Source organism: Corvus kubaryi, unplaced genomic scaffold, assembly GCF_017639235.1.
Source record: "Corvus kubaryi isolate FWS band 111438036 unplaced genomic scaffold, C.kubaryi_AGA036_p1.0 37391, whole genome shotgun sequence".
Taxonomy (NCBI): domain Eukaryota; kingdom Metazoa; phylum Chordata; class Aves; order Passeriformes; family Corvidae; genus Corvus; species Corvus kubaryi.
This window is the reverse complement of record NW_024581130.1, coordinates 11,036,088-11,060,395: the sequence shown is the minus strand read 5'-3', so window position 1 is coordinate 11,060,395 and position 24,308 is coordinate 11,036,088. Positions and strand designations below refer to the sequence as shown.

Sequence of the window (24,308 nt, the reverse complement as noted above, 5' to 3'; positions counted from 1 at the left end):
AGGGCTGAATGCAGGCGGGAAGGTTAAATGCTGAAGCAGTGCTCTCCTGCCCCGATGTGAGCTGAGCTGCTCCCAGCTCAGATTTACCCTCTGCATTCAAGTCAGCCCTGTGCTCAGTGGATGAATTTCTCTAGCCTTTGTTCTCACCACTGAGTCTTGCTTTGCCTTTTTCCCTCAGATCAAAAAGCTTTCTGTAGCTGGAAATTCCTTCTTTGCGTGGGTATTTATGGTCTGAAAGCAACCTCCCCGTTGATCCTCAGCTGAATTAATCAGTTTGCACGTCGGTAGCTGAACTTTGGTCTCCCCCAAAAATGGGGGGTTTTAGATAAATGGGGTTTTACAAGGGTGACCACAGAAATGGGCACAGTCCTGTGCTGCACAGAAATTAAACATCCTCCCCAGGTTTACTTGGTGCTTCCTCCTGTCCACACTGAAAAATCACATTTTGCTGGGTGAAGCATGGCTTTCCACTGCTCCTGGCATCTTCCATCCATGGATACATAAGGCAGCCGGTTTGCCCTGGCTTTGAAAAGCAGCTTTTTCATAGCATTATTCCACCAGTTCCTGCAAAAACCTTGGTCCCTTCTGAATCCCCTGTGCTGAAAAACAGGAACCCAACAGCAAATTCCCTGGGCCTTTGCTGTGAGAAGGGACTGACGCAGCTCAGAGGATGGAAAGCAAAGTACAGTGATAGGACAAGGGGGAATGGCTTTAGGTAGGGTTTTAGGAGGGAATCCTTCCCTGTGAGGGTGGGCAGGCCCTGGCACAGGGTGCCCAGAGCAGCTGTGGCTGCCCCATGATCCCTGGAAGTGTCCAAGGCCACGCTGGACGGGGCTTGGAGCAGCCTGGGACAGTGGAAGGGCTGGAACTGGGTGATGTTTAAGATCCCTCCCAACCCACTCTGTGATTCCCTGATTCCATGCCCTGCCTTTCCCCAGGTGCCGTGAACATCCCCGGGGCCATGGTGGGGATTGTGGTGGGCGGTGCCATCCTGAAGCGGTTCCAGATGTCTCTGAGGCAGTGCAGTGCCCTGTGTGTGCTAGGCATGCTGCTCTGCCTGCTCGGGGCCTTTCCCCTGCTCTTCCTGGGCTGCCCCACACAGAAGGTGGCCGGTGTCACCTACTGGGACAGGTACCACTGCTCTGCGGGCTGGGCACGGGGCGGGCATTCCCAGGGCGGGCACACCCCAGCCACAGGCACATTCCTCGGGGTGGGAGCCAAGCAGAATCCCCAGAAATTGATTCATTTCCTCAGGAGAAGCGGCTGATGGAGATAAAGTAAGAAATTCTTGTGGATAAGCACCGAGTTTGCTGTGTCCTCAGGTTTAGGGCAGAAATGATACAGATACCCTTCATGATTTATCCCACACACGGTGGAGTCAGCTCAGCTTTATCTCCTTTGGGTTAAAACCTTTGTAACATGAGATTTTTAGGAGCAGGGTTATAAGAGTTCCACCAGTGAGATTTCCCACTGAGGAGCAAGTGTGGAACCCGAAGTAAACACGTTTTTGGCACAAACAGCACAAGACTTACATTTCATCTTGGAAAGTTTTGGGCCAGCCCTGGGATCACACCTTCCAAGCTGCGGCAGCTAAACGTGGGCAGGATCTTCTTGTGTGCCCTCAAGGCTTGATCCAGGTCTCTGTGAATTGCCTGGTCAGTGTCCTGTGGTCCCGGCCCTCAGGGGAATCTCCCTCCCTCCCTCCTTCCCTCCCACAGTGGGGTGTTGCAAGAACCCCAAAGCCCGGGCTTGGGACCAAGTATGAAGGAAGTGGGAGGCTCCTGGGACCATTTGTGGCTGGGATGCTTTGCCCAGGCAGAGCCAAGGCCCGGGGTGATGGTGGAATTCCCGTGGCTCCTCACTCACACGTGGGGAAGGGTTTGTTGAGCAGTCAAGTGGGTTTTTACTGATCTCAGCACACAGGCAGTTTGTTTTCTCTGTAAGATGCATATTGATCAGTACCTGGCACTAACACTTCCCTCGTGCTCAGCTCTGGGTTTGGGCACCATGACATGGAGTGCAATGCGCAGTGTCACTGCCCCGAGAAGGGCTTCAACCCCGTCTGTGGCTCCAACGGCGTGGAATACACCTCCCCCTGCTCTGCTGGCTGCAGGAATGTGAACATCGACACAAACAACTCAGTCCTGGTGAGTCGGGCCTGGGGCATGGCTGCTGAGGGGTGACCACTGTCCTGCTCCAGACTGGCAGATGGATTTTCTGATGTTCATTGGTGTTGGGCAAGCACTGCGTGATCCGTGTGGGATGAGCAGGGGGAGGCTGGGAACATCCCTCAGCCAAGGCAACAGGCAGGAACGAACCTCTTAGGATCCAGTGGTTTAGGATGTACAGGTGTCCCTCCCCATTCCCTGACCCCCAGGTCAGGCTGTGCTCCCCAAACCCTGGCTTCTCCAGATTCATTGCTACCCAGCAGCTTGAGGGGCTGCCCCAGGACCACAGAATGGTTTGGATTGGAAGGAACTTCCAAGCTCTCCCAGGTCACCCCCCTAGATGGGCAGGGACGCCTCCCAGGTGCCCACGTTGCTCCCAGCACTGGCATTTGGCAGAGCTGTGGTGAGTGCTCTGGGAGAGCCTCGTCAGAGGGGTGTTATTCCACCTTTCAGCTCCCAGGTTTCCAGGGTGGAAATTCCCATCTGGTTGCAGAGTGCACACCCTCTCCATGGGCACAGGCTGCCCAGCCAAGTGTCTGCATGAGAGGGGGACTGAGTGGAGAGTCCAGTGCAGGGGCTGGAACAGTGGGGTTTGCTCCTGGCCTTCCTTTGGTGGGGTCTTTCTGCTGCCCTGTGCTTGTCTCTGCTGTGCTGCTCCCGGCCTGCCACCAACACCCCGACAGCTCTGAGCTCTCCCAGCTGCTCTGTGGGTCTGCAGACAGCGCAGTTCAACAGATAACCCGCACGGAAATCTTTGCCATTCCAACCTCTCTGCAGTCTGTGTAGGATGAGTGGCTTTCCGCTTGGCACAGGCTGTAATGGCAGCGTGGGACTGTCTGGGCAGTTTTCAGCAGCGTTTTGTTAATTAACAGCACTTCATTTTAATAACAATTATGCTTTCTGCCAGAGCTTAGTCCCAAATGTGCTTTCCTGCACCCCCACGCCTGCCTTTTGTATGGCAGATCCTTTCCAACTGCTTTCTTCCTCCTCGAAGTTGCCTCCCTCTTCCAGCCCTTGCTTTCTCGGAAATTTTACACTTTTCTTACAATTTTCAGCATCTCTGCCAGTACAAGGACCTGTGGCACTCATTGCCTACTGCCTTCCCTGTCCCGGGGTTTCCAGAAACCTCCCAGCCTGCAGAAAGCCCTGCAGCTGTGTGCCCAGCTCTGCTGCAGCCTTTCCAGAGGGCACCGTGCAAGCTTGGATGTAGGAATGAGGTTTTGGGAGACCCTGAGCTGCTCCTGCCTCTGGGATCACCCTTCTGCGAACTGCCACCCCCTCTGGCAACCAAAAGATGATGCTCATTATTAATTTTAAGGTCTCTTCAAAAAAACCACCCAGAGGTTTCTTGTTTAAAAAAAAAAAAAAAAAAAAAAAAAGAAAGAAAATTGTGGCTAAAAAATAGAGAAAAGGAAAAATTCCTCATCCATCACCCCAGGGCATCTTTTCTTTGCTATAATTCTCTGCCAGTTATTTATGAGCCTCTCTCAAAGGTGAGGTTTTACGTTTTTGATTTAACGCTGCCCTGAGGTTGGGCTCTGGCCGCAGCTGGGCCCTGCACACAGCCCTGGATGAAGGGGCTCACAGCAGGACAGCGCGTGGGCACAGATGGCAGAGCCCAGGCACCCTGTGCCAGGGCCTCAGCACCCTCACAGCCAGGAATTCCTTCCCAATATCCCATCCATCCCTGCCCTCTGGCAGTGGGAAGCCATTCCCTGTGTCCTGTCCCTCCAGCCCTTGTCCCCAGTCACTCTCCAGCTCTCCTGGAGCCCTGAACCGGGCTCTGATGTGTCCCCGAAGTACGGAGTGCTAATTACTTCTAATTATTTCCAGACAAATCCTACTGCCCTCCTTCACTCTGGCAGCGTTCCCTTCCATCTGCGCATCCCTGGGCACGTGAGCAGCCCCTGGACGTTCTCCTCTCTTTGCAGAACTACACCGAGTGCAGCTGCATCCCGGGAGCGGGGCTCGCCAGGCCGGGCACCTGCGGCACCGGCTGCTCCCACCTCTTCGTGCCCTTCGTGGTCCTGTCCTGCCTGGCAGGGATCCTCGCCAGCACATCCCACACGCCGTCCTTCATGCTCATCCTCAGGTGGGGACGCCTTGGGCACGGTCCTGGGCAGCCACAGAGGGCTTCCAGAGGGGATGTTTGGTTCAGGAGGAAGGATTTCTGCAGCTGGGGGTTAAACCAGCCCTGTAGGGGTTAAACCAGCCCTGTTTTGCACCTCCTGCCTGTTCCTGCCGGGATTTTTACCTCAGCACAAGATGCACCATTAACTCAGCAGTAATTCAGCACACGGCACTTGGGCTCTTTTTAAGGCAGCTCTGTGTGAAGTTAAGAAGTTTAATTACCTTCCTTTGCTTGCAAGCGGCCTCCCTCCCAGTGCAGAGAGGCAATTAGGGCTGCTCCTTCCCACATCCTTGGAAAGGTGCCTGTGGGGCAGAGAAGGATGGAGCCGCCTAGATGTGATCCCAGGCTGGTGGGGCTGGACCCCAGCATGGGCAAAGCTGAGGGAGAGAGGAAAGCCATGGGGAAGTCTCTGTCTTAGTCTATAAATGGTACTTCCGAGCACATTTCCATGGCCAAAATACTCTAAAGAGTTGCTTTTTAGGGAAAAATCTGTTGTTAAAAACCCCTTTTTACCTCCCAGAGCTCTGTGCACTCCAGGCAGTCAGAGAGGAGAGGGAAGCTGAGTCCCCTGAGGGTGCCGGCCTGGGGGTCCTCTGCCAACCAGTCCTTTTCCACGTGTGAGCCCAGCAGGAACCACAGCCAGAAATACAGATTCCAGAAAACTGGGCTGCCAGTTGGAATGGACACTGGGGCTTCTCACCTCAGGAAAGCCGCTGCCTCCACGTGCAAAGCACTTGCTCAGTTACAAAAAGCATCCCTTTCATTGCCTCTGTTTCACTCACCCAGATTCTTTGACTCAAAAGCAAAAGTGCTCCTTAGCCAAGCCCTCCCCATGTCTTCCTGGGTCTGGCAGGATTTTCAGGCCAAGGGAAGGCCGTGGTCAGTGTTCAGCCCTAATGAATGAACCCTCATCAGCTTTGCTGATGTAAATGGGAACTCCCTGGCTGGGTTGAAGGACCATGTGTGGGTGAGGTGCTGTGCCAGGGAGGGAAGCATCCATCCTGGTGGGATTGCCAGAGGACATGTTTTCCACTTTGTTTTTCAGGAGCATCCAGCCTGAAGACAAATCATTTGCTGTTGGGATACAGTTCATGCTGCTGAGAGTTTTAGGTAAATTGTGTTAAAATATCATCCTGGAAAATAATGGCAGCTCTTGGAGAGGGCTTTCCCAAGGCAGGGAAAGATGCTGCCTTGTGGGGTCTGGGGGTGCTTGCAGTGGGGATAAGACAGGGCAGCTCCAAGGGCTCCATCTCCATGTGCAAAGGAGGGATGGGAATACTTCAGGTCCAGGAGCTCAGGCTGTGTGCAGACACTGCTCTGCTCGCCTCCAGTGCATCAGAGGGGCTCCAAACCCTGTCCTGGGATCCCACCAGTTACTTCTCCAAAGGGGAAAGTTCATGTGACCCTGGAGGCCCCCAGGCTGTGCCACAGCAGCCGTGGGAAGGAGCAGTAAGTGCTCAGTGTACAGAGGAGGGGAGCTGGAATGGGCTGCCCAGGGGCTGGTGGGGTCACCGTCACTGAAGCGTTCCGGAGGCACCTGGCTGGGGCACGTGGGGACGTGGATTTGGGGTGACTTTGGTGGGGGGGATGGCTGGACCTGGCTACCATGTGTTGCAGCTTGGATGCCGGGCCCGGTGCTGTACGGCAGCGCCATCGACACCACCTGCATCCTGTGGGAGAGCAGGTGTGACCGGAGGGCAGCCTGCAGGTACTACGACAACACCCTCTTCAGGCAGAGGTAGGGCTGGAGACCGGGATCAGGGACTGCGGGGGCACGTGGCATTGGGATAATGGGGGTCAGGGACTGCGGGGGCACGTGGCATCGGGATAATGGGGGTCAGGGACTGCGGGGGCACGTGGCATCGGGATAATGGGGGTCAGGGACTGCGGGGGCACGTGGCATTGGGATAATGGGGGTCAGGGACTGCGGGGGCACGTGGCATCGGGATAATGGGGGTCAGGAACTGTGGGGGGATGTGGCATCGGGATAATGGGGGTCAGGGACTGCGGGGGCACGTGGCATCGGGATAATGGGGGTCAGGGACTCCGGGGGGACGTGGCAAATCATTCTGCAAAGCACTGTGAACACACAGGGACACTCACCCCCCAGGCCCTGCCAGCTCTCTGCACTGTGGCAGAGGCAGTCCCTGGAAGAACCTCCCCAGAGTCTCAGGTGCTTGGAGCACTCAGGAATATCCCCACTCCCCTGATCCTCCGTTTGCACCCCACAGGTATCTGGGGCTGCAGTTTTTCTTCGAGGTGGGCGCTTTCCTGTGCTTCGGGGCCGTGTATCTGATCCTCAGCAAGCAGGAGAGGGAAGCCAGCCAGGCACAGGAGACAAAGGCGGAGCCAGAAAAGGAGAAACTGTCAGGAGACTCCATAAAGACCCCGGAATCCAAAGTGTGACACCGCAAAGGTGAATTGTGATCATGTCTGGGGAGGTGGAGCCACGTGAATCAGCCCACACCCGAGCTGTGGAGGGTGGATGCCCGGAGTGATGCACCCTGGGGCTGCCTCCTGATCTCCCAGGTGGGATGAACTCTTCCTGCAGTGCTGGGGATCCATCCATGCGTTGTTCTCCACCTCAGGGGTGCAGCTTCTTCCTTCCCATGGATTAGTCCGCACACTTCAACCCTTGGACTCTGCAGCCTCCGGGATTTGTGTCCTTCAAAGCATTTTTTCCTGCTGAGCGTCTCGGTGATGCCAGCACTGAGCATTAACCATAAACCTGAAGGGTTTTGTGGGTTGTATTTTTTTAAATAAATCATTTTTAAGAAATGGTTTTGTACTGAACCCATAGATCTCTGTGACTGATGGTCTGTCCTTGCCTCCAGAATGTCAGCTGTGCTTGTTCCCTTTCCTCTTCTGGTGTCAGATGCCCTCTCCTCCTGGGACATTTCATCCTGCTCCAGCTGACACTGCTGGGATTTTTGTCACCACTTTTGTCAGAAGGACCAACCTGCACATCTGCAGGGATGAGGATCCTGGGGAGGGGAGGACACCAAAAGGACCTGGAGGTCCAGCCCAGGGGAGAAACTCCCATTCCTGCTTTGGCAGCAGGGACACAAAGTAATAATAATAGTAGTAGTAATAATAATAGTAATAATAATAACAATAACAATAATAACAATAATAATAATTCTTATTTTTTGTGTTATCAGCACTTACTTTCTGATGGTCAGTGCTTATCACAGGAGCTCACTGAAGCACGTGGGAGTTCAGGTGCATTCCTGGTTTGCAGCTTGAGAAGGGCAGAACTTCTCCCAGGGACGCAGGATCAGAGGGGGAGGTTGGAGTCCTCTCCAGACTGGGCAGAGATTGTGGCTGAACCATCTGAGCCCAGAGCCAGCCAGCCCTGGGCTCCCTGAAGGGGGTTCTGTCTGTAATTACAGGGTGGAAGTGCAGCCTGGTGTTATTTTGGTTCAGCTGCCTCTATTTCCTGCACTCTGCCCGTGCTGGGACTCCTTCCCACCCAGGAGTGAATTGTGCTGCTCCCACCACCAGCAAGCAGCCACAGCCACGGGGTGGCTTTGTCATTTTTGGCGCCAGGATGGAATTTAGTAGAGAAAACAAAACTGGTAAGTTCAACCCAAAAATGCAGAAAAGAACTACACAGAGGGGAGAATTCATTCCCTCCTTCCCCCCAGCAAATATCCTCTGGAAAGGGCTGGGTGTGCAGAGAAGTGGAGGGGGGAAGGCCTGTGGGGAAGTGACTGAATTTAGCTATTTCCCCAAACTGTTTGCCCAGCCATTCTGAAGGACCCAGTTACCTCAGAGCAGCCTGAGAGGTCGACTGGAATTTTTTAGGGGTTTGGGTTGGGTTCTTTTCCTATTTTTGTGCAGTGCCTTGTGTTCACTGGGTTCGGAGTTTACAGCCGTGTTCAGGGTACCAAGAAGTGACGTCTGTCTTCAGAGAAGGTTCTGAAAGGCAGAAGTGTGCATGGATGCTGAAGGGATGTAGGAGGACCCATCCAAGGAAGGACAAGTAGCATTTGCTGACCAGGAGCTTTGGAAAGCCAAAGCTGGGAGAGTTTTGCACTGTCCTCTTTTTCCGAGCCCTGGCCAGGCAGCATCTGTTGCTAAAGCAGCAGGAGAGGAGTGGGAATGGGGTTCTCCGGGCAGGAGTAGGGCAGAGACAGCTCACGATGCCCACAGTGGTCGTTCCAGCTCCCGGCAGCCCAGGAATTTGCTGCATCCACAGAGAAGAAGGTTCTTTCCTGGCTGAGCACAAGCCTTGGCTCACAGGCAGTTCCTGCCATGCTCAGCTCAATCCCAAGTCGCTCCAAGGTACTTTCCACACCACAACAAACAAACAACAGCACAATTTGCTCCATATGGCGTGAAAAGTGGGGAGCTGCAGTGTGCTGTGCCAGGAATCTGCCAGGGATTCGATTCTTTGCCCAGGGAAGTGTCCAAGGCCAGGTTGGCCGGGGCTTGGAGCAACCTGGGGTAGTGGAAGGCGTCCCTGCCCATGGTAGGGGGTGGAATCGGATGAGCTTTAAGGCCCTTCCAACCAAAACCATTCTGTGATTCCATGGTTCTCTCCCCCATCCCACTGGAGCCCCTCCAGAGCCTTTCTGAGAGCCCCTCAAGCCACTGGAAGCGGTGGTTCCACTTGCAGAAAGGAGGGGAGAATGGGAAAATGAAACCCTTTCCCAAAACAAACAGTGAGTTTAATTGCCTGTGCTGCTGCTGCAGGTGGCAGACAGGCTGCACATCCCTCTCCTGCCTGGCTGGGATCCTGATGGATGCACCAGGGACCTGCAGGATGGCCTGGCCGGCTCACTCCCAGCCCATTCCCACTGCTGGGCTTGGGGATCCACATTCATTTTCCACTTGGAAAACTCCTATCACATCGTGGAAAGGCTTGGCTGAGCCAACGCACAAGCTGGTACAGCCTGAATTCTTCCTTCCCTTGTTACCCCTCCAGCAGAGGACAGATCCCTGTGGATAAGCACCCAAGGCACTTGCAGACAGTGGTTCTTAGCTCTAGGCCTGTTATTCTGCTTTTGCTCTGGTAATTTCCATCAATTTGGGCTGGAGCTTCTACAAAGAGCAATAAACCCCCGTTTCCCTGTCCCTTCCTCTGGGCTCTTTCAGAACGCAGTTGAAAGGGACTGCCTTGCCAGGGAAGATTAAAGAGAGGCAGCTTGGAAAGGCTGCTCCCAGCTCCCGTCAGCAGGGAGGAGATAAAACCAGGGAATATGAAAGGGTTGGCAGCAGAGAGGGAGCAGCAGGAGGAGTGTTTGATGCAGAGCAAGGGGCAGGCAGGTGCGAGGGCTGCAAAGAAAGGAAGCAAAGGAAGGGGTAGCAGCAGCAAAATGCACCCTGTGCCGGCTGCCAGGTTCTCCCCAGAGCAGGCATTCCCTGGAGACAGCCTGAAACAGAGTTTACAGAGCACCGAGGGGTGCAGCTGGGCCACCAGCCATGGACTGCGTTGGGGAGGTTAACAGGAGTGAATCCAGCTGGGCCAGAAGCCCATGGACCTCCTGGAACCGGAGCACTGGGTGTCTTCATGCAGCACTTTGTGGGACCAGGGGTCACAGACCCGGAGGCAGAACGGTGCCTTTAGGGCTGGAGGGAATTGCACGGGGTCAAGAGAAGGAGTTACAACTGGAGGGAAGGACCCAAAGCATTTACGGAGCCGAGAGCTGCTTTAGAGCCGAGCACAATTCCCGTTCCTCGGGAAAAAGAGCTGAGCTGAAGCTTTTAAATCACCTTTGGTGTGTTTAGCTCGGCCAGATCTCTCCCTGGAGTGCTCCTGGCTCCACTGCAGTCACATCCAAAGGGTTTCTCCCAGTTTCCTGCTGCTGTTACAGAGCAGGTTTTCCAGCACAGGGGATAGGGATGGTCCTGAGTGGATTCTGTGGCTGTTTGCAGAGGGCCAACAAAACGTGAATCAAAACCCAGTGAATATTTCTATTAAAATGCACTCGAGCTGCCTCTGGCAACCTGAAGTCTGTTCCCAGAAAATGCTCACTGAAGAGACACAGTTTGTGGCCAAAAGACAAAGAATTGCTGTGCCTGGGACTGAGGCAGAGCTGTGGATGGAATCCAGTTCCCAGGCTGGGGAAGAGGAAGGCAAATAACTCATAGATGTTACACTGAAGTTCAAGAAAATCCGGGAGGTTCCCACTGGGATACTGAAAAGATGAGACAAGGAATCACCGAATTGCTACCAATTAACACAACAATTCCCAGAAACTGGAGGTTTCCAGGGATTTTCAAAGGGGAAAACAGAAACCAGGCAGATCCAGACCCAGCTCTGATCCCTGGAAAGATGCTAAAGAAGCGACTCATCCATGGGCAATGACTTGGATAAGGATGTCATGGATTGTCTCACACAGATGACACCAAACATTTCATTTCTCCTTCAGGCAGGCACCTGTCCCACCCGGGGAAGCTGTGCTCCCTCCTGACTGAAGGAAGGGTTTTGATCCTGTCCCACCTCACCCTCATAAACCAGATGAGGGTTTTGGCATCAGCCAGATGCAAACATGCAGAGAGGAGAAAAGGAGAAGGAGAGAAAACAAGCGTAATTGGAAAGCTTCAGCTCCAGGAGCTGCAGGTAGTTTACTGCCTACCCAAAAGGATTTATCTCCAAGAATCTCACCAGGGTCTGTCCCATCTCTAGGGCTAATCAATATTTTAATTAATCACTTGGACGATGAGAAAAGCAGGAGCTCATAAAATTTCTGCCTACGGTCGTGAATGCTGTGGACAGCAGGATTGGAATCCAAATCATTCACAGCAGATTGGAGAAATGGCCTGAAATGGAGAATACTGGAATCTAACATCAAGAGCAAAACAGTGGTGCAGGGGAAGGGGGCTGGGGGGCAAAGTTTGCCCTGTGAGGAAGGGGATGTGGCACCAGCTCGTGCAGAGCAGAAGAGTTTTAAGCTCGTATCGTCCCTCTAAATTAAATTGGTATTCAGCAGAATTCACTGGCTGTCCTGTGAGGGGAAGATACGACCCCTTGCACTTGGAGGCATAAAATTATCTCCCCGTGCTGCTGAATTGAGTAAGTTTCCCTGCTTATTGCCAAGTGCATCTCCTCCAGTTGTGCTCTCTCGAAGGTCCAAGCAAACGGAGCAGAGTAAATCAGGAACTATCTCCTGTGTTTAGAGACAGGTTGAGTAATGATTACTCCTGAAATATGGAATTCATCTTCGGGGCTTAATGGGCTTGCAATGGAGCTGTGCAGGAGCTCGTTGCTGAAGGTTCTGAAATGATTGTGCCGAGGGAAGAGCATCCTTTATCCTGCAGATGTGATAAGGGCTGACGCTGCTCCCCGAGCATATTCCCAGCCTCGCCTCATCTGGTGCTTCCAGGGTGCTGAAGGACAGAAGTGCTTTCACACGGTGCTGATAAAGGCTGACAGAACATTTTAATCCCTCTCCTCTCACTTCTCAAGTTAGAATGTCATTTGCTAAAGAGACCAGAACCTGAGATGTTCCAAGCTGTGCACACTGGTACAACTTTCTGAGCAAACACAGGGAAAAAACAACCTTCCCTGGATAAACTTGCTATTGAACTCTTCTTGCTCTTACACCTGCTGTTAAAAAAGGCTTCCCTTTCCACCCTCCCCATGGCCTTTTCCTCCCAGTGCCATGACCTAATTACACACTGGGCACTGACCGTGTCCCAGTTGCACTCAAGGAGCCTTGGGGACTCTGTGCTCATCTTTCTTTTCCCCCCCAGTTTCTGATTTCTCGTGACTGCAGGAGTGCTCTGGAGCACGGGCTGGGCACAAATAAAGAGCTATTCCAAAACCTGTGGTCTGGGAGATGGGAAAGCACCTGCAGGAACAATAAATCCAGGTGGATGGGGATGGCATGCTGAGAAATGGAGACACTGTTGATGGTAATCAAACTGGGAACACAGGGGAAAGCTCAATTCCCAGCCTGCCTGATGGGGTACGGCCCCCACAACCCCAAGGCAGGACAGATCTATGCCCAGCCCCAGAGGAAGGAGATGCAGCAGCTTTGCCTGAATCACAAAAGCCAAAATAAGCACGATTTTAAGGCAAAAGACACCAGCAACAGACCCCTTTCCAAAAAATACTTGTTACTGCAAACAAAGAGGAGTCCAAGAAAGAGGGAAAGGCCCAGACATTTTGCAGGCCTTGCATCATTCCTGGGATGATCCTGAGCAGACTGAGGCACACAGGCCTGGGCAGTGGCAGACATGTGGGCGGCAGAGGGGGAGTGGGGGAAATTCAGGAGCGAGGGACTGGAATGCAGCTGGACTAAAAGTGTCACCTTCCTATCCCAAAGGCCTCACATTCAATCTTGCTGCACTGGTCTCCTACACCTGGAGCAGAAGGGGCACAGCCCTGCCTGTCCCCTCCAGCAGGGAGGTGACACCTCCAGCTGTCCCAGGGCTGAGCTAGGGCTCTCCTGGCCTGAGGATGTTGAAGCACACAAGGGTTTCTCTGGACCCTGGTGATAAGACAGGCAAGCCCAAAGCAAATCACAGCTTTCCAGTTTCCAGGGAACTGTAAAAAAAAGCTGTGGTTAACAGCTGGAATGTCGTTCCCTGAAGTCCCAGCTGCGAATTTTCCTGCATTCCTCATTCCTCGGGGGAGCCATTGCAGAAGATGTTCTGGGAACAGAAGATGCAGGAGTGAGCAGTGCCTAAAAAAAGCTGGGAGTCTGTGGCCGGGTGTCTCTGCAGGGAACAACATCCCAACTGGCCAACCCTAATCTCCTGGGCAGCCTCTGCCATTCCAGTGCCACCCCTGCTGTCACCCCCCCTTTTCCTGAGCCAGGAGACATTCCAGGTGCAAGCTGTGCTCAGAGCAGAGAAATGAGCCAGCCACAAGCACCTTCCCTGCCATCCCTCTGGAGGTGCCAGGATGTGGTTCTGCTGGCTCGCTGAATCCCCCCAAAGCAGCCATCCACCTGCCTCCACGTGCATTGAGTGTTTTGGCTCCCATAAACACAGCTGGGCCCCAAAGGGATGAAATGTGTGCCTACACACCCATCCGGCTGGCCAAGGCTGAAAGGACACGGCTCTGTCAAGCACAGCAGGCCCTGAGCGCCCTCAGATCCCCCTGGGCTGGGAATCCCAGGAAGCAGCACGTGCCGGCGCTGAGCCGAGTTCCGGAGGGTGACGGAGGCTCTCACACACGCCTCTCATCTCCTCTGGCCGCCACAAACCTGCAGCTTTAATTTAAGAGGCAGCTTTTGAGCCAGAGGACACCACTCGTAGTCGGGGTATGGTTAAATAATGGAAAAGGAGGGAGACATTAGGCAGCAAATGTGCATATTAATAATGAATATGGCAGGAGAAATAATTGAACGCAAGCAAAGGAGGGAGTGAAACAAACAGAGGGAACGTGGAGTGGGAGCATCCACCTCCATCAGCCCCAAACACCGGGAACAGCCAAGAGCTGCTGGAACAGCCCCTGCAGACACGGGGCAGAGCAGCCCCCCCAGGCCACGGGCTCAGCCCTCTCTGCATTTAAACAAAATAAAAATACAGTGGGTTGGTGGGGGAGTGTTGGGGAAGATGGAACAGGAAAACCTTGGAAATATGATTGCCTGACAAAAGATTTTGGGAATATGAAAACTACAGGCAACATCGAAATGAAAGCCACTTTTGAAATACCAGGTCTTAGTTACTGAACAACTAGAAAACAATGGTATGGCCACTGAAGTAATCCCCTCTTGATGAAACAATACCCTCTGCTTGCAAACAGGTCCAAGGGTCAGAGCAGACCCTACTAGCTCAGCAGAAGGGGTCCAAAGAGTAGTTTTTAGAAGTTAAGATGTAACACTCTATGGTAATATAAGGACTCTTACAGGCTGTATGTAAATGCTATAGGATTTGTATCTTGTATTAGATTGGTTAGTGACAATTAGAATATTCAGTACAGAAGATGATTTATTGTATTGTAACCAGGACTTCAGACATTCTCACTTCTGATTCTGATTCTCACTTCTCTATTCCTCTCTTCCACTTCTACTCTTACTTCCACTCTTGCTCTTACACCCTCTCTCTCTCTCTCTCTCACCTGCTTACTCTCTTGGGCCTGCTCAGAGCTGAGTCTAGCAGCTCTGAGCAGTGCCCCAATACCCACGCCCTTTACAATAAACCGACTGTGTCCCAAGACCTGCCTATAGAGATCTCCATCCGTCTCCGTCCCGACCGAACTCACCCGTTAACCTACAGGGGAGCACAGAGATAATCCCCATCACAGGACAATCCATGGGGGAAAAAAGCCTGGACCCCTGCCAGAGGGCAGGGATAGGTGGGATATTGGGAAAGAATCCTTCCCTGTGAGGATGGGGGTGCCCAGAGCAGCTGTGCCTGCCCCTGGATCCCCAGAAGCATCCCAGGCCTTGGCAGGGGGTGGAACAAGGTGATATTTATGGCCCTTTCCAACACAAGGCCGTCTGTGATTCTATTCTATGATTCTAAAAGGCAGGGCCCCTGGAGTGGATGGAGAATCACAGGATCACAGAATCAGAGGATCCCACCTCTCCAGACAACCGGTTCCAGGGTTCGCCCACCCTCATGACAGAAATTCTGCCCTGTTTCTTGAGGGAATCTCCCCTCCCTTTAGCCCCTATCCCTTGTCCTGGCACTCCTAAACCACTCTGTCTCCACTTCCCTTTTTAACTGACTGCAGGAATGACAGCCCCTCACCAGGGCGCTGCTTACGATCCCACGCTGTCCCAGGATGTTCCCTGCTCCCTGCAGAGTGATCGGGGCTCTGCCCCTGTGCTGCTCATCCCAGCGCCCTCCAGCAGAGGCTGGCGAGGTCGGTGGGGACAGGAGCGAGCGCTGCAGGTCGCGTGGCTGTCACAGCAAGGATGGATGGGGCGAGCACCACTGATCCTCTGCAGGGGTATCAATCAAGCCAAGGAGAAATGGGAACCTTCAAGGGGATGCCAGGCAAAGCAGGGGAGAGTGGGAAATAGTACCAATGGCACCGAGGCGGGTGGGGGAGCAGCAGGGGTGCCAGGGGATAGAGGGCAGTTCATGCCCAAAGAGAGCACTGTGACAGGAGAATGCTCTGTCCCCTCTGCTGGCATTTCTTGGTGGCCTCTTGATTCTTTCTTGTACAGAGGCACAAAATGCAAATAAAAGCATGCTGGGCGCAGCCCCTGAGAAGGGGCAGATTTGTAAGGGATGGTCTAAATGTGTGCATGTCTCCTATGAAGGGGAAAATGACCTTTTCCCTCACATAACACAGCCAGAAGTCCAGTGGTCTCCCTTTCCCCTTCCTTCCCCAAATTTCACCTGTGAGCAGCCCTCACCCTGGGTTCAGGGAATGACCAAAGTGCTGTGGCTGCTCAGAACCTCCTCGGGGCTGTGGTTTAGTGCAGACAGAGCTCTGGGGCTTTAATTCTGAGATTAAAAGATGATAATTCCACTTCCATGTTTCTCTTGTACAAAGGGAAGAAGCGAAGTGTAGGATTCCTAATTCCTGGGGGGGAAAAATAGAAAAAGAAGAAGAAATGAGCTGCTTCTGTTGTGCCCTGTGTGCCTGCTAGTGCTGGCTCCTCTGGGAACCACCTCCTTCCCAATCACACAAGAACGTCTCAGCTGCTGAGTTCAATAACGATTTGGGGCTGCTGCGGGCAGGGATGCTGCACCTGGGGGCACCTGGGATCCAGTTCCCTGCACTTCATCCCCCTCAGACTTCTCCAGACACAGCAATAATAAGTGAACTCAGAGTCCTGAAGCCAGGAATAAATCATGACATGGGTGACACTTGTAATTGAGAGTTTCTTAATTGCTGTGTTTGATTAAAGAGAGCTGCCGGCTTTGTGCATGAAAGGCAGAGACTCCAGAAACCCAGGGAAGGAAGAAAAGAGGATAAGAAGACGATGGGAACAGAAAAACGCGAGATCAAGGAGAAGAAAGACTTGGGAGAAATCTTGTTGGAGTACCAGAGATAAGGGAGACAAAAATAGAATGAGTGGTTTCACTTGTGACTACATCCATGTTTATTTCTGCCCCTTTGGGGCAGAAATACAGGGATTTGTGCTCTCCTGGTGTGAAATGCAGCAGCTATTTAGCACCACAAAGCGCCAAAGATAAAGGCAGCATATCAAAAAGAACTAAAACTGACTGGGAAATTGCTTTTTTTGTTGTTGTTGAAATAACGCGCCAGGGAAATAGGAAAACCTTTCGTTAGAACTTTGGTGGCTGCACTGCCAGGAAGGCCGTGCTCCAAAAAGCCACAAGCTGTACCCTCTGAGTCCCAGGGGTGCCTCCTGCCTCTGCAGCTCCTGCCAAGGTCAGGGAGACATCCCTGGTGCACCTCAGGCCCCTCTGGGATGGGGGTGGTTGTCCCTCTCCAAGCTATCTTCCAGGGGTATTTCTGACCTCTGCAAGGGGAAATCCAAAATGTTCATCTCAGGGAGATGACAAGCACAGAGAAAAGAACAAGAGGAATGGGGAAAGATTCCCTTCTTGGAGGGGCAATTCCTTCCTGGGATGTTATTCCCTCCCATGACGCCTTTTGCCAGCCCAGGTGTGCAAAGCAAGGGGAGCAGGGTGGTTGAAGAGCCCAGAGAGGGTCCAGCTGTAGGAAGAGTACAGTCAGCACAGGATATGCGCACTCTTCTCAGACTTTGCTGTCCTCTTGGCCATCATTTCCTTCATTTCCAAAGGAACTACACAGAACAGGAGCCTGGCTCTGTCCTGCTTGGATGGGTGCGGATAGGAATGGATAGGATGCTTAAAGGCTGCAAGGGTGAGCCTGGTTTAGGTAAATCCTCCATCCTGTGCAGAGTTTTTCCAGTTCAAGTGACTTTTTTGTCTTTGTATGAACTCCTTAGCCCTGACCTCACTGCTCCCAGGTGGAAGTTGGAGGTTTGGTGACACTGCAGGAATAAAACTGCTCCATTTCCTCCTGCTTTGATTGCTGTCCTGGCTGCTGTCTCCAGCCAGCTCTGGGCAAGTCCCATCTGAATGAAAATAGTATCTCTGCTATGGGTTAGTGGAAAGAGAGCAGAAGGAGAAATCCTGGTGCAGCAGAGGTTTGCAGGGAGTTGGTGTTTGGGCACTGGGCCGTGGTGGGGCAGGTCAGCTCTTGCACTGGGGATTTCCACAACTAAATGCACAAACAGTTTCAGCTGGAGCCAAAATCCTCAGGAGACTCCTAGGAGGCTGCCTCCCACTGACTGGTACAGGGGCTTTCAATATATTGTTAGTGCACCACAAAAGCTTCACCTGGGTGGAAATTTGACCCTGAGAAATCTTTGCCTTGAGCAAGAAACAGCCTGAAGAGTGTAAAATTTGGGGCACTTTGTAAACAGCTTTTTTTTTTCTTCCCTTTAAGAAACCTTCAAATACATGGTATGGTTTTCATGTCAAACAGCTCCCCAGTAACCCCTAGCACAGACTCATAAAACTTCCAGACTCATTCATTTAGAGAATCATCACCAGCAAAACTGGGGTCTGGTGATTTCTAGAGATTTCTTTTGTGAACAGGGAGTCAAATTGAGCTGCTTCGTTCCTACAACTCCCAATTGCTTCCCACTGATGGGTTTTTTCCCCGGCTCACTTATGTCTGTCTCTCTTTAAGCTTTGACAAATGTGAGGGCTTCTGGCACACACAAATGGTGCATCACACTTTTGGAAAGCTCGAGAGCATCTTCATTTTCTTCCTCTTGTCACACGTCCTCAGCCTTACCTTCTGTGACAGCAGTGTCCCCAGGAATTTCTGGGCTGCCACCACGGCTCCCTGAGCGAGGCTGGCTTTGGAGATCCACTCCTCTGTGATCCTTCTGGGAAACAGCACAACTCCAGAAGCAGCATCCTCCTGGCCTTTCAATATCTAAAGGGGTTTAAGAGAAATGGACATTTCAGTAGGTCCTGCAGCGAGAGGACAAGGGGGGAGGGCTGTAAACTAAAAGAGGGAAGATTCACACCCAATATAAGGGGTTTTTACACTGAGGGTGGGGAGGCCCTGGCACAGGTTGCCCAGAGAGGGAATCCAGTTTTATTTGCCCTCTCCAGATGTGCCCAGACCTCTGGGTGATCTCTGCAGGGCTGACACAGAGGAGGGGACAGCAACAGAGGCACTGTGCCTCTTCTCCCCTTACAGCCCAAGGCTGCACGGCTGGGTCCAGTTTCAGCATCTCACTCCAAGGACAGCCCAAAGGGCGCTCATGTGACAGCAGTGAGGATAATGAGAGGCCAGGAAAACATGAGCTACTGGGAAGCAATCGGTGTCATTTAATCTGGAGGGAGGACGGGGAGAGGAGACAATAACAGTGATCAATTATGCAAAAGGTCATTGCAAAGGGGGAGCTTCCAGGGGCAGCAGCAGAAGTCATGGCCTGAAATTACAGCAGGGGACAGCCAGACTGGGACAGCATTTACAGCTACCGGCAGGGCACAGCCCGGGGCTGAGCGGGGAGGGAGGGAGGGGTTTCACTGCACCGACCCTTTGTGGGCACAGTCTGTCGTGAATGAGCAGCTCAGGGTCCCTGAAAGGATCCCCATCAAAGGTATTGGCAAAAGTGGTTTTAGTATAAGCTTAAGAAAAATGCAGCTGAACAAAGCTCAGTGGCAAGGTCCGCTATCACTGCCCACAGGGGTGGAACACACAGAGGAAAATCAAGTTAGAATCGATTTAGAAGGATTTGCCCAGAGGCTGAAGGCACAAAAGGATAAGACAGACCCCCCTGCTGAGTGGAGCCCCTCACTGCCCGGACTCCCGATGGAGCTGAGCTGTGGCCAGCTCCAGTCTTGGTCTCAGGCTTGGACAGGGATTTCTGTCTGAATGAATTAACTACAGGGAGATAATTAGTGTTAAATCAGAGCCTCAGCAAGGATCTGTTGAGCGCAGAGGGTCTCTCCCCCCTGGGCAAGGAAGGATCTCTTAGTCCTGTGTAAGGAATCTCAAGCCCTGAGAGATGGCCCTGCTCCAGGGGCGATCCCACCACGCAGCCACACTGCAGAGCAGGGAGAGCTCCAGGAAGGCTCCCCAGGCCATCACAGTTTCGGGATAAAGCAGCTGGATTGTGGACAAGCTGCATTCAGTGTAGCATGAGACTCCTGGTACTGACACCTGCCTTTATTCCTTGGTGAATGAGTCCTGGAAAAGCCACTGGATCCATGTGTTATTCACATGCTCCGTGTTCCAAGCTCACGCACCTCGATGCCTGTGGGACCACTCCTGCTTCGGGGGCCTCCTGGAGGAATTCTTGGCTCACACATAGCTGAAGCCTTCACATCCTTTAGAGCCAAACTGGTGCTGGTTTGAGGGGTGCAGTGCACCCATCCCGGTGTGAAACTGAGCTCTCCCGGTCGTTCCCAGCCTTGCTTTTGGCTAATCTGGCCTCACGCCCCCCAGACACCCAAACTGGCCTGTCCCTGTTTGCTGTGAGCAGCCAGGGGCTGAACACCCTGCACTTTGGGGGGACCCCGCTCTGGGGGAGGTGCTCAGGGGAAGAAGCTGCCCTGGAGCCGGGAGGTTCTGTCAGCTGGAAAGTAATTCTGAAATGATTGATCTGCTCCTGCACCCAGGCTGTAAAAGAACAGAGAGATAAATGGGAGAGGCTGCGGGGAAGAGTTATGGGAATGATTCAGGAGCTGGAGAAGCACATGTGAGCGTGAGAGATGAAAGCAGCCCTGGCTGTGGAGATTATGGCAGCAAAGGTTAAGAGGCTGCTGAGCTGCTCCCCGTGCTTCTCAGTGAGGACAGAGAATGCCTGATAGGAGGGGATCTCAAATGATCCTTGAGCTGGAGTTCAGGAGTTCACAAAGGGTTTGGACAACGCTCCCAGGCCCAGGGCGGGACTGTTGGGGTGTCCTGTGCAGGGCCAGGAGCGGCACTCACTGCTCCCTGTGGGTCTGTTCCAACCCCAAATATCCTAGGGTTATTTGGAGAAGACCTGGCTGGCACAGGCTGAGGAGAGCCAGCAATTAAGCTAATTGCAGGTTGCACTCCTGGGAAGCCTGTGAGCACTCAGCAACCCCAAAGGAATTCCAGCACTGAGACCTCCCCGTCTCCCTCTTGCTGCTCCAGGGATCCCTCTCAGGGTGCTTTGGGAAAGGACAGCAGCTGGAAGCTACAAGCAATGGAAATGCTCTCTGGAGGAGGGATTTCCTTGAGGAAATCCAAGGGGCTGAAGGGCAGGGAATGGGGCAGACAGCAGCGTGTTTTGGGACAGGGCCTCATGCCTGCTTCACCGGTGAGACACCTCTGGCCCCAGCCATGGCCACGGGGCAGGGCAAGGGAGGAGCCTGGGGGGTCCTGGCATGGAGCAGGAGCTTGGACAGAGGACGGAGCTGTGGGAAGTGAGGGGTGGGGAAGGCTTTGGGGAATCTGAGCTCCGGGGCAGGACAGAGCTGTGAGGGCTCAGGCAGGAGAGGTGCAGGGTGTCAGCAGCTGCCTTCTGACCCAGCAGAGATCACCAGCTGCTGAGGGACATGCCCCAGGCTCCTGCTTGGCTCTTTCCCCGCTGCCTGCACCACCTCCCTCTTCCTCCTGTTGGAAATTTGGAAATTCCCCAGGCTTGCTCCAACACCACGGATTAAAGAGCCCCACAGCAAAGTCCTGCTGCAAGTTGGATGGAGAGGGGTCACCTGCCCAGCTGGCATCTTTTTGCCAGCGTTCATCGCTCTGCTTCCTTTTTTTTTGCAGCTAACATCTCAGTTTGGAGTCGTCCCAGCCACTCTTTTTCTCCACATCCGAAGCTAAACCAGATGGCCCTGCTGCAAAAGGCACAGCACAACTTTGCTCACAACTTCCTAAGCAGGTTTTGCCTGTGTCTACCACCAATAAAAATAGAGATAAAACTAAAAAAGTCATTAGCAGAGGGTCAGCAAACAGGTTATTGACTTGCTTTATCGCAGCTCCAAAATGCTCCTAAGAATAGAGCACTTTAGATTAATTGGGGGGAAAATGGATTGGCAAGTTGCAATTAAGTTGATGTCATAATTTTGGAAAAAAAAAAACAAGTGTTCTGCTACAGCTGTAGCTCTCTCCCTGACTTTAATTGGTGTCCCACTCCCAGCTGTCTATATTGATAAAATGCTGCCTCTTAAAAAAAAAAAAAGTATAATTAGCTTGGTTTAAAAGGTACAAATGCTTTAAAGAAAAAAAAAAGATTAAAACTAAAAACTTCAACACTTTTTTTTAACCTTTTGGAAGTTTGGGGGAATTGTCTCAGCTGTGTGCAAGAGTGATGGAGAAGAGCAGGATGCTTAATTGCACAGCCACTGGAGGAGTCTGACAGTGACCTCAGCCACACCCACTGACACCGAGGATCTCATTAGCAGTGCTGTCATTGAACGTTCTGCAGCCCACTGAGGCACAGGGGGAACTGGGCGAGGCAGGGCAGCCACTGCTGCTGGGAATGAGCATTTCTGCCCGGCAGGAAACCAGGATCCCTGGCGGAAAGAAGCACAGCCCATCCATAACTCCTTCGCATGGATCTTTCTGTGAATGGCCCTGCTGGAGAGGCTTTTTCAGAGAATCACAGGTGGGGGTGGACCCTAAAGGCCACCTCTGCCGTGGGCAGGGACACCTTCCACTATCCCAGGGTGCCCCGTCTAACCTGGCCTTAAACACCCCCAGGGATGGGGCAGCCACAGTTTCTCTCTGAGAACCCTTTCTCAGTGCCTCAGCACCCTCACAGGGAGGAGTTTTTTCCAGCCTGGATAACTTATGGCTTTCCTGCACCGCTCTGCAGAGGCAGCACCTGGCCAGCACAAACCAATTGAAGGTTCTGATCAAGCAAGTTTCTGACAGCACAATCTCCGTGCTTGTGCCTGGCATTCGCAATCCGTGCTGGCACCAGGACAAGTCTCGGAGGTCCTGAGGGGTCCCTGGGGCTCAGGGGGATGCAGCAATGCTGAGCACAGAGAAACTCGAGGCACTGAGGGGAAAAGGAAGGAGAAACTGAGTTTCTGCCCTTCTAATAATGTCTCTGCTTTATTACAGCCAATAATCCTTCACTGCCTTTAAATTAGAGGAGTGAATTTGGAAGTGTGGACCCTGGTAACTTCAGGCTGGCAAAGTGCAATTCCCTTTGCTTGCCCTGAGCTTTCCCGAGGGCTTTTGCTGAAATTCCCCATCTCACCAATGCCACCACTTCTTTTTGGGTGTTCATACCCTTCAAACCACTCTGCACAGGCTTCAGGTTCTCTTTTGCCATCATTCACTTGAGCTTTTCATATTTAACTCCTTTAATCTTCCACCAATAAATCACTGCCTCCCAAGCCTTCATCATTTTCAATGCTGTTCCAGAACCCCTTCAGGATGCTGACACCCGTCAGGTACTGAGTTAATTAATGGATGGCAGATCTGCACTCCTGGAAAAGAAGCTGGGAAGTGCAAAGGAAGGGGAAGGTCAGGTCTGAGTGTGGGATGGGGCAGCCACTCCTGTCTGCAGAGCAGAAGCTGAGGAGCAAGTGGAAGAGAAGGAGCCCGTGTTCCTCTGGGAAGGGCATGATCCAAGGGAGTACAGGCTCACCCTGCGCACACCCGGATATGGGCTCTCTGGACCCCGTAATCACACTCAGACCTGCGATGCTGAGGGAGCACTGAGATCTTTTTGTGGCAGCAACTAAAATACCACTCAGACTGGAAGCCTGACCAAATTTCCCCTTCAATAACTCATCCGAGGAGTGATTCCCCTTCTCCCATGACACACCCACCTCTTCCTCTTCCAGAAGGAGAGGAGGGAACTCAAAGCAGGGCTGTGCAATGTGGCTGAGGAATGAGTGGGTGTCACCTCTCTTTGCAGGGCCAGGAAAGGGGTGAGGACACTAGAATCGACGCCGCTGACAGGAAGATTTACTAACCTCCTGTTCCCTTTTTTCTAGCACTCTCAAAGTCACCAATGTGCTTCTGCACCACTTCCAAAAAAGAAGAGTTGCAGGTGCTGATAGCATCTGACTCCTCTGATTTACTGAAAAACTGCTGGGGAAAGGAAGCAGAGATAAAGGAAGCCCATTCATGCTGCTGTCCCATGGGGAGAGGTCCTGTGGAGACACCACCGGACACAGAGCATTCCCACAGAATGTTTCCCAGAGAAGCTGTGGCTGCCCCATTCCTGGAAGAGTTCCAGGCCAGGCTGGATGTGGCTTGGAGCAAGCTGGGACAGTGGGAGGCATCCCTGCCCATGGCAGGGGTGGCAGTGGATGGACTTTAACGTCACCTCCAACCCACACCCTTCTAGCGTGTTCATTAAGGAAAGTTGCCTGTACTTTGGTGGAGAGCAGCAGGCTGCTGGTGGTTTCAAGACTAACAAAATCACATGTAATTGTATAAACCTGTCAGTGCCTCCACATGTCCCTGCAAGATTCCCACTGCCATCCCTAACTGTTTGCCCTCTGAGGAGCATGAGAGGAGAAATGTGTCCATGCAGGTGTTACTGGTATGAATGAAGCTGGTGACCTTGCACCTGACAGCTCTGCAGGCATGGACTCCATCTGCTTTGTGGACTCAAGCTAGTACAGACAATAAACTTGCGAGACAGGGCATGAAGCAGTTATGCTGCTTTCTGATAAAAGGGAGGGGGAAGAAATGTCCTCCAATAACAGCAGCCAAGAGAAAACTCCACAGAGAGGTCAAGGACAGGGCTTTGCAGCAACTGAAGGCATCCACAGAGGCTGAGGAGGTGTGAGCAAGAGTGCAAGGCCAAGGACAGCCAAAAAACCACTTACAGCACACTGGAGAGGGCTGTGGGAGAGCTCTGGGGATTTTTGTTACTCATGAACACTGTGCAAGGACTTTGCCTCCAATGTTTAAGCAGAAAGCAAAGGATATTTAGGAGGACCTCTTGTGCTTGGCTCTGCTTGCTCTCCCGTTTTTGCAGCTCACTCTCAGGGCACCAAGTCCAGTGAAATAAAAGGCTCCTGGCTAAGAGAAATCCAGCCTCAGTTATCTGATTTTCAGCAGGAAAATAACCCTAAGGGGATATGACACCCTCAAATGTTGGCTGGGTCAGCAGTGGTGGGATCAGGGCGAGGAGGGTTCTGCTGTAACCAGTCCCTGGTTACACACAAACCATGTGTCCTCACACCCACGC

General features: G+C 52.6%; 1 protein-coding gene and 1 long non-coding RNA gene across 3 annotated transcripts in view; one reads left to right on the top strand and one right to left on the bottom strand.

Annotated features, from left to right (window-relative positions):
- The window catches only part of SLCO2B1 (solute carrier organic anion transporter family member 2B1), a 34,918-nt gene extending 27,826 nt beyond the window's left edge, over positions 1-7,092 (top strand). Inside the window, exons 10-15 of the mRNA XM_042037956.1 lie at positions 939-1,131; positions 1,991-2,147; positions 4,100-4,260; positions 5,345-5,409; positions 5,917-6,037; positions 6,531-7,092. Coding sequence (XP_041893890.1) covers positions 939-1,131; positions 1,991-2,147; positions 4,100-4,260; positions 5,345-5,409; positions 5,917-6,037; positions 6,531-6,705 — 872 coding nt within the window. The 3' untranslated portion in view covers positions 6,706-7,092. The remainder of the gene's footprint in view (positions 1-938; positions 1,132-1,990; positions 2,148-4,099; positions 4,261-5,344; positions 5,410-5,916; positions 6,038-6,530) is intronic.
- LOC121669260 overlaps positions 1-24,308 on the bottom strand; it is a 51,343-nt gene that overhangs the window by 1,596 nt on the left and 25,439 nt on the right. For both annotated transcript variants that reach the window (XR_006017678.1, XR_006017677.1), the window contains one exon: positions 17,954-18,097. This is a non-coding gene — a long non-coding RNA (uncharacterized LOC121669260). The remainder of the gene's footprint in view (positions 1-17,953; positions 18,098-24,308) is intronic.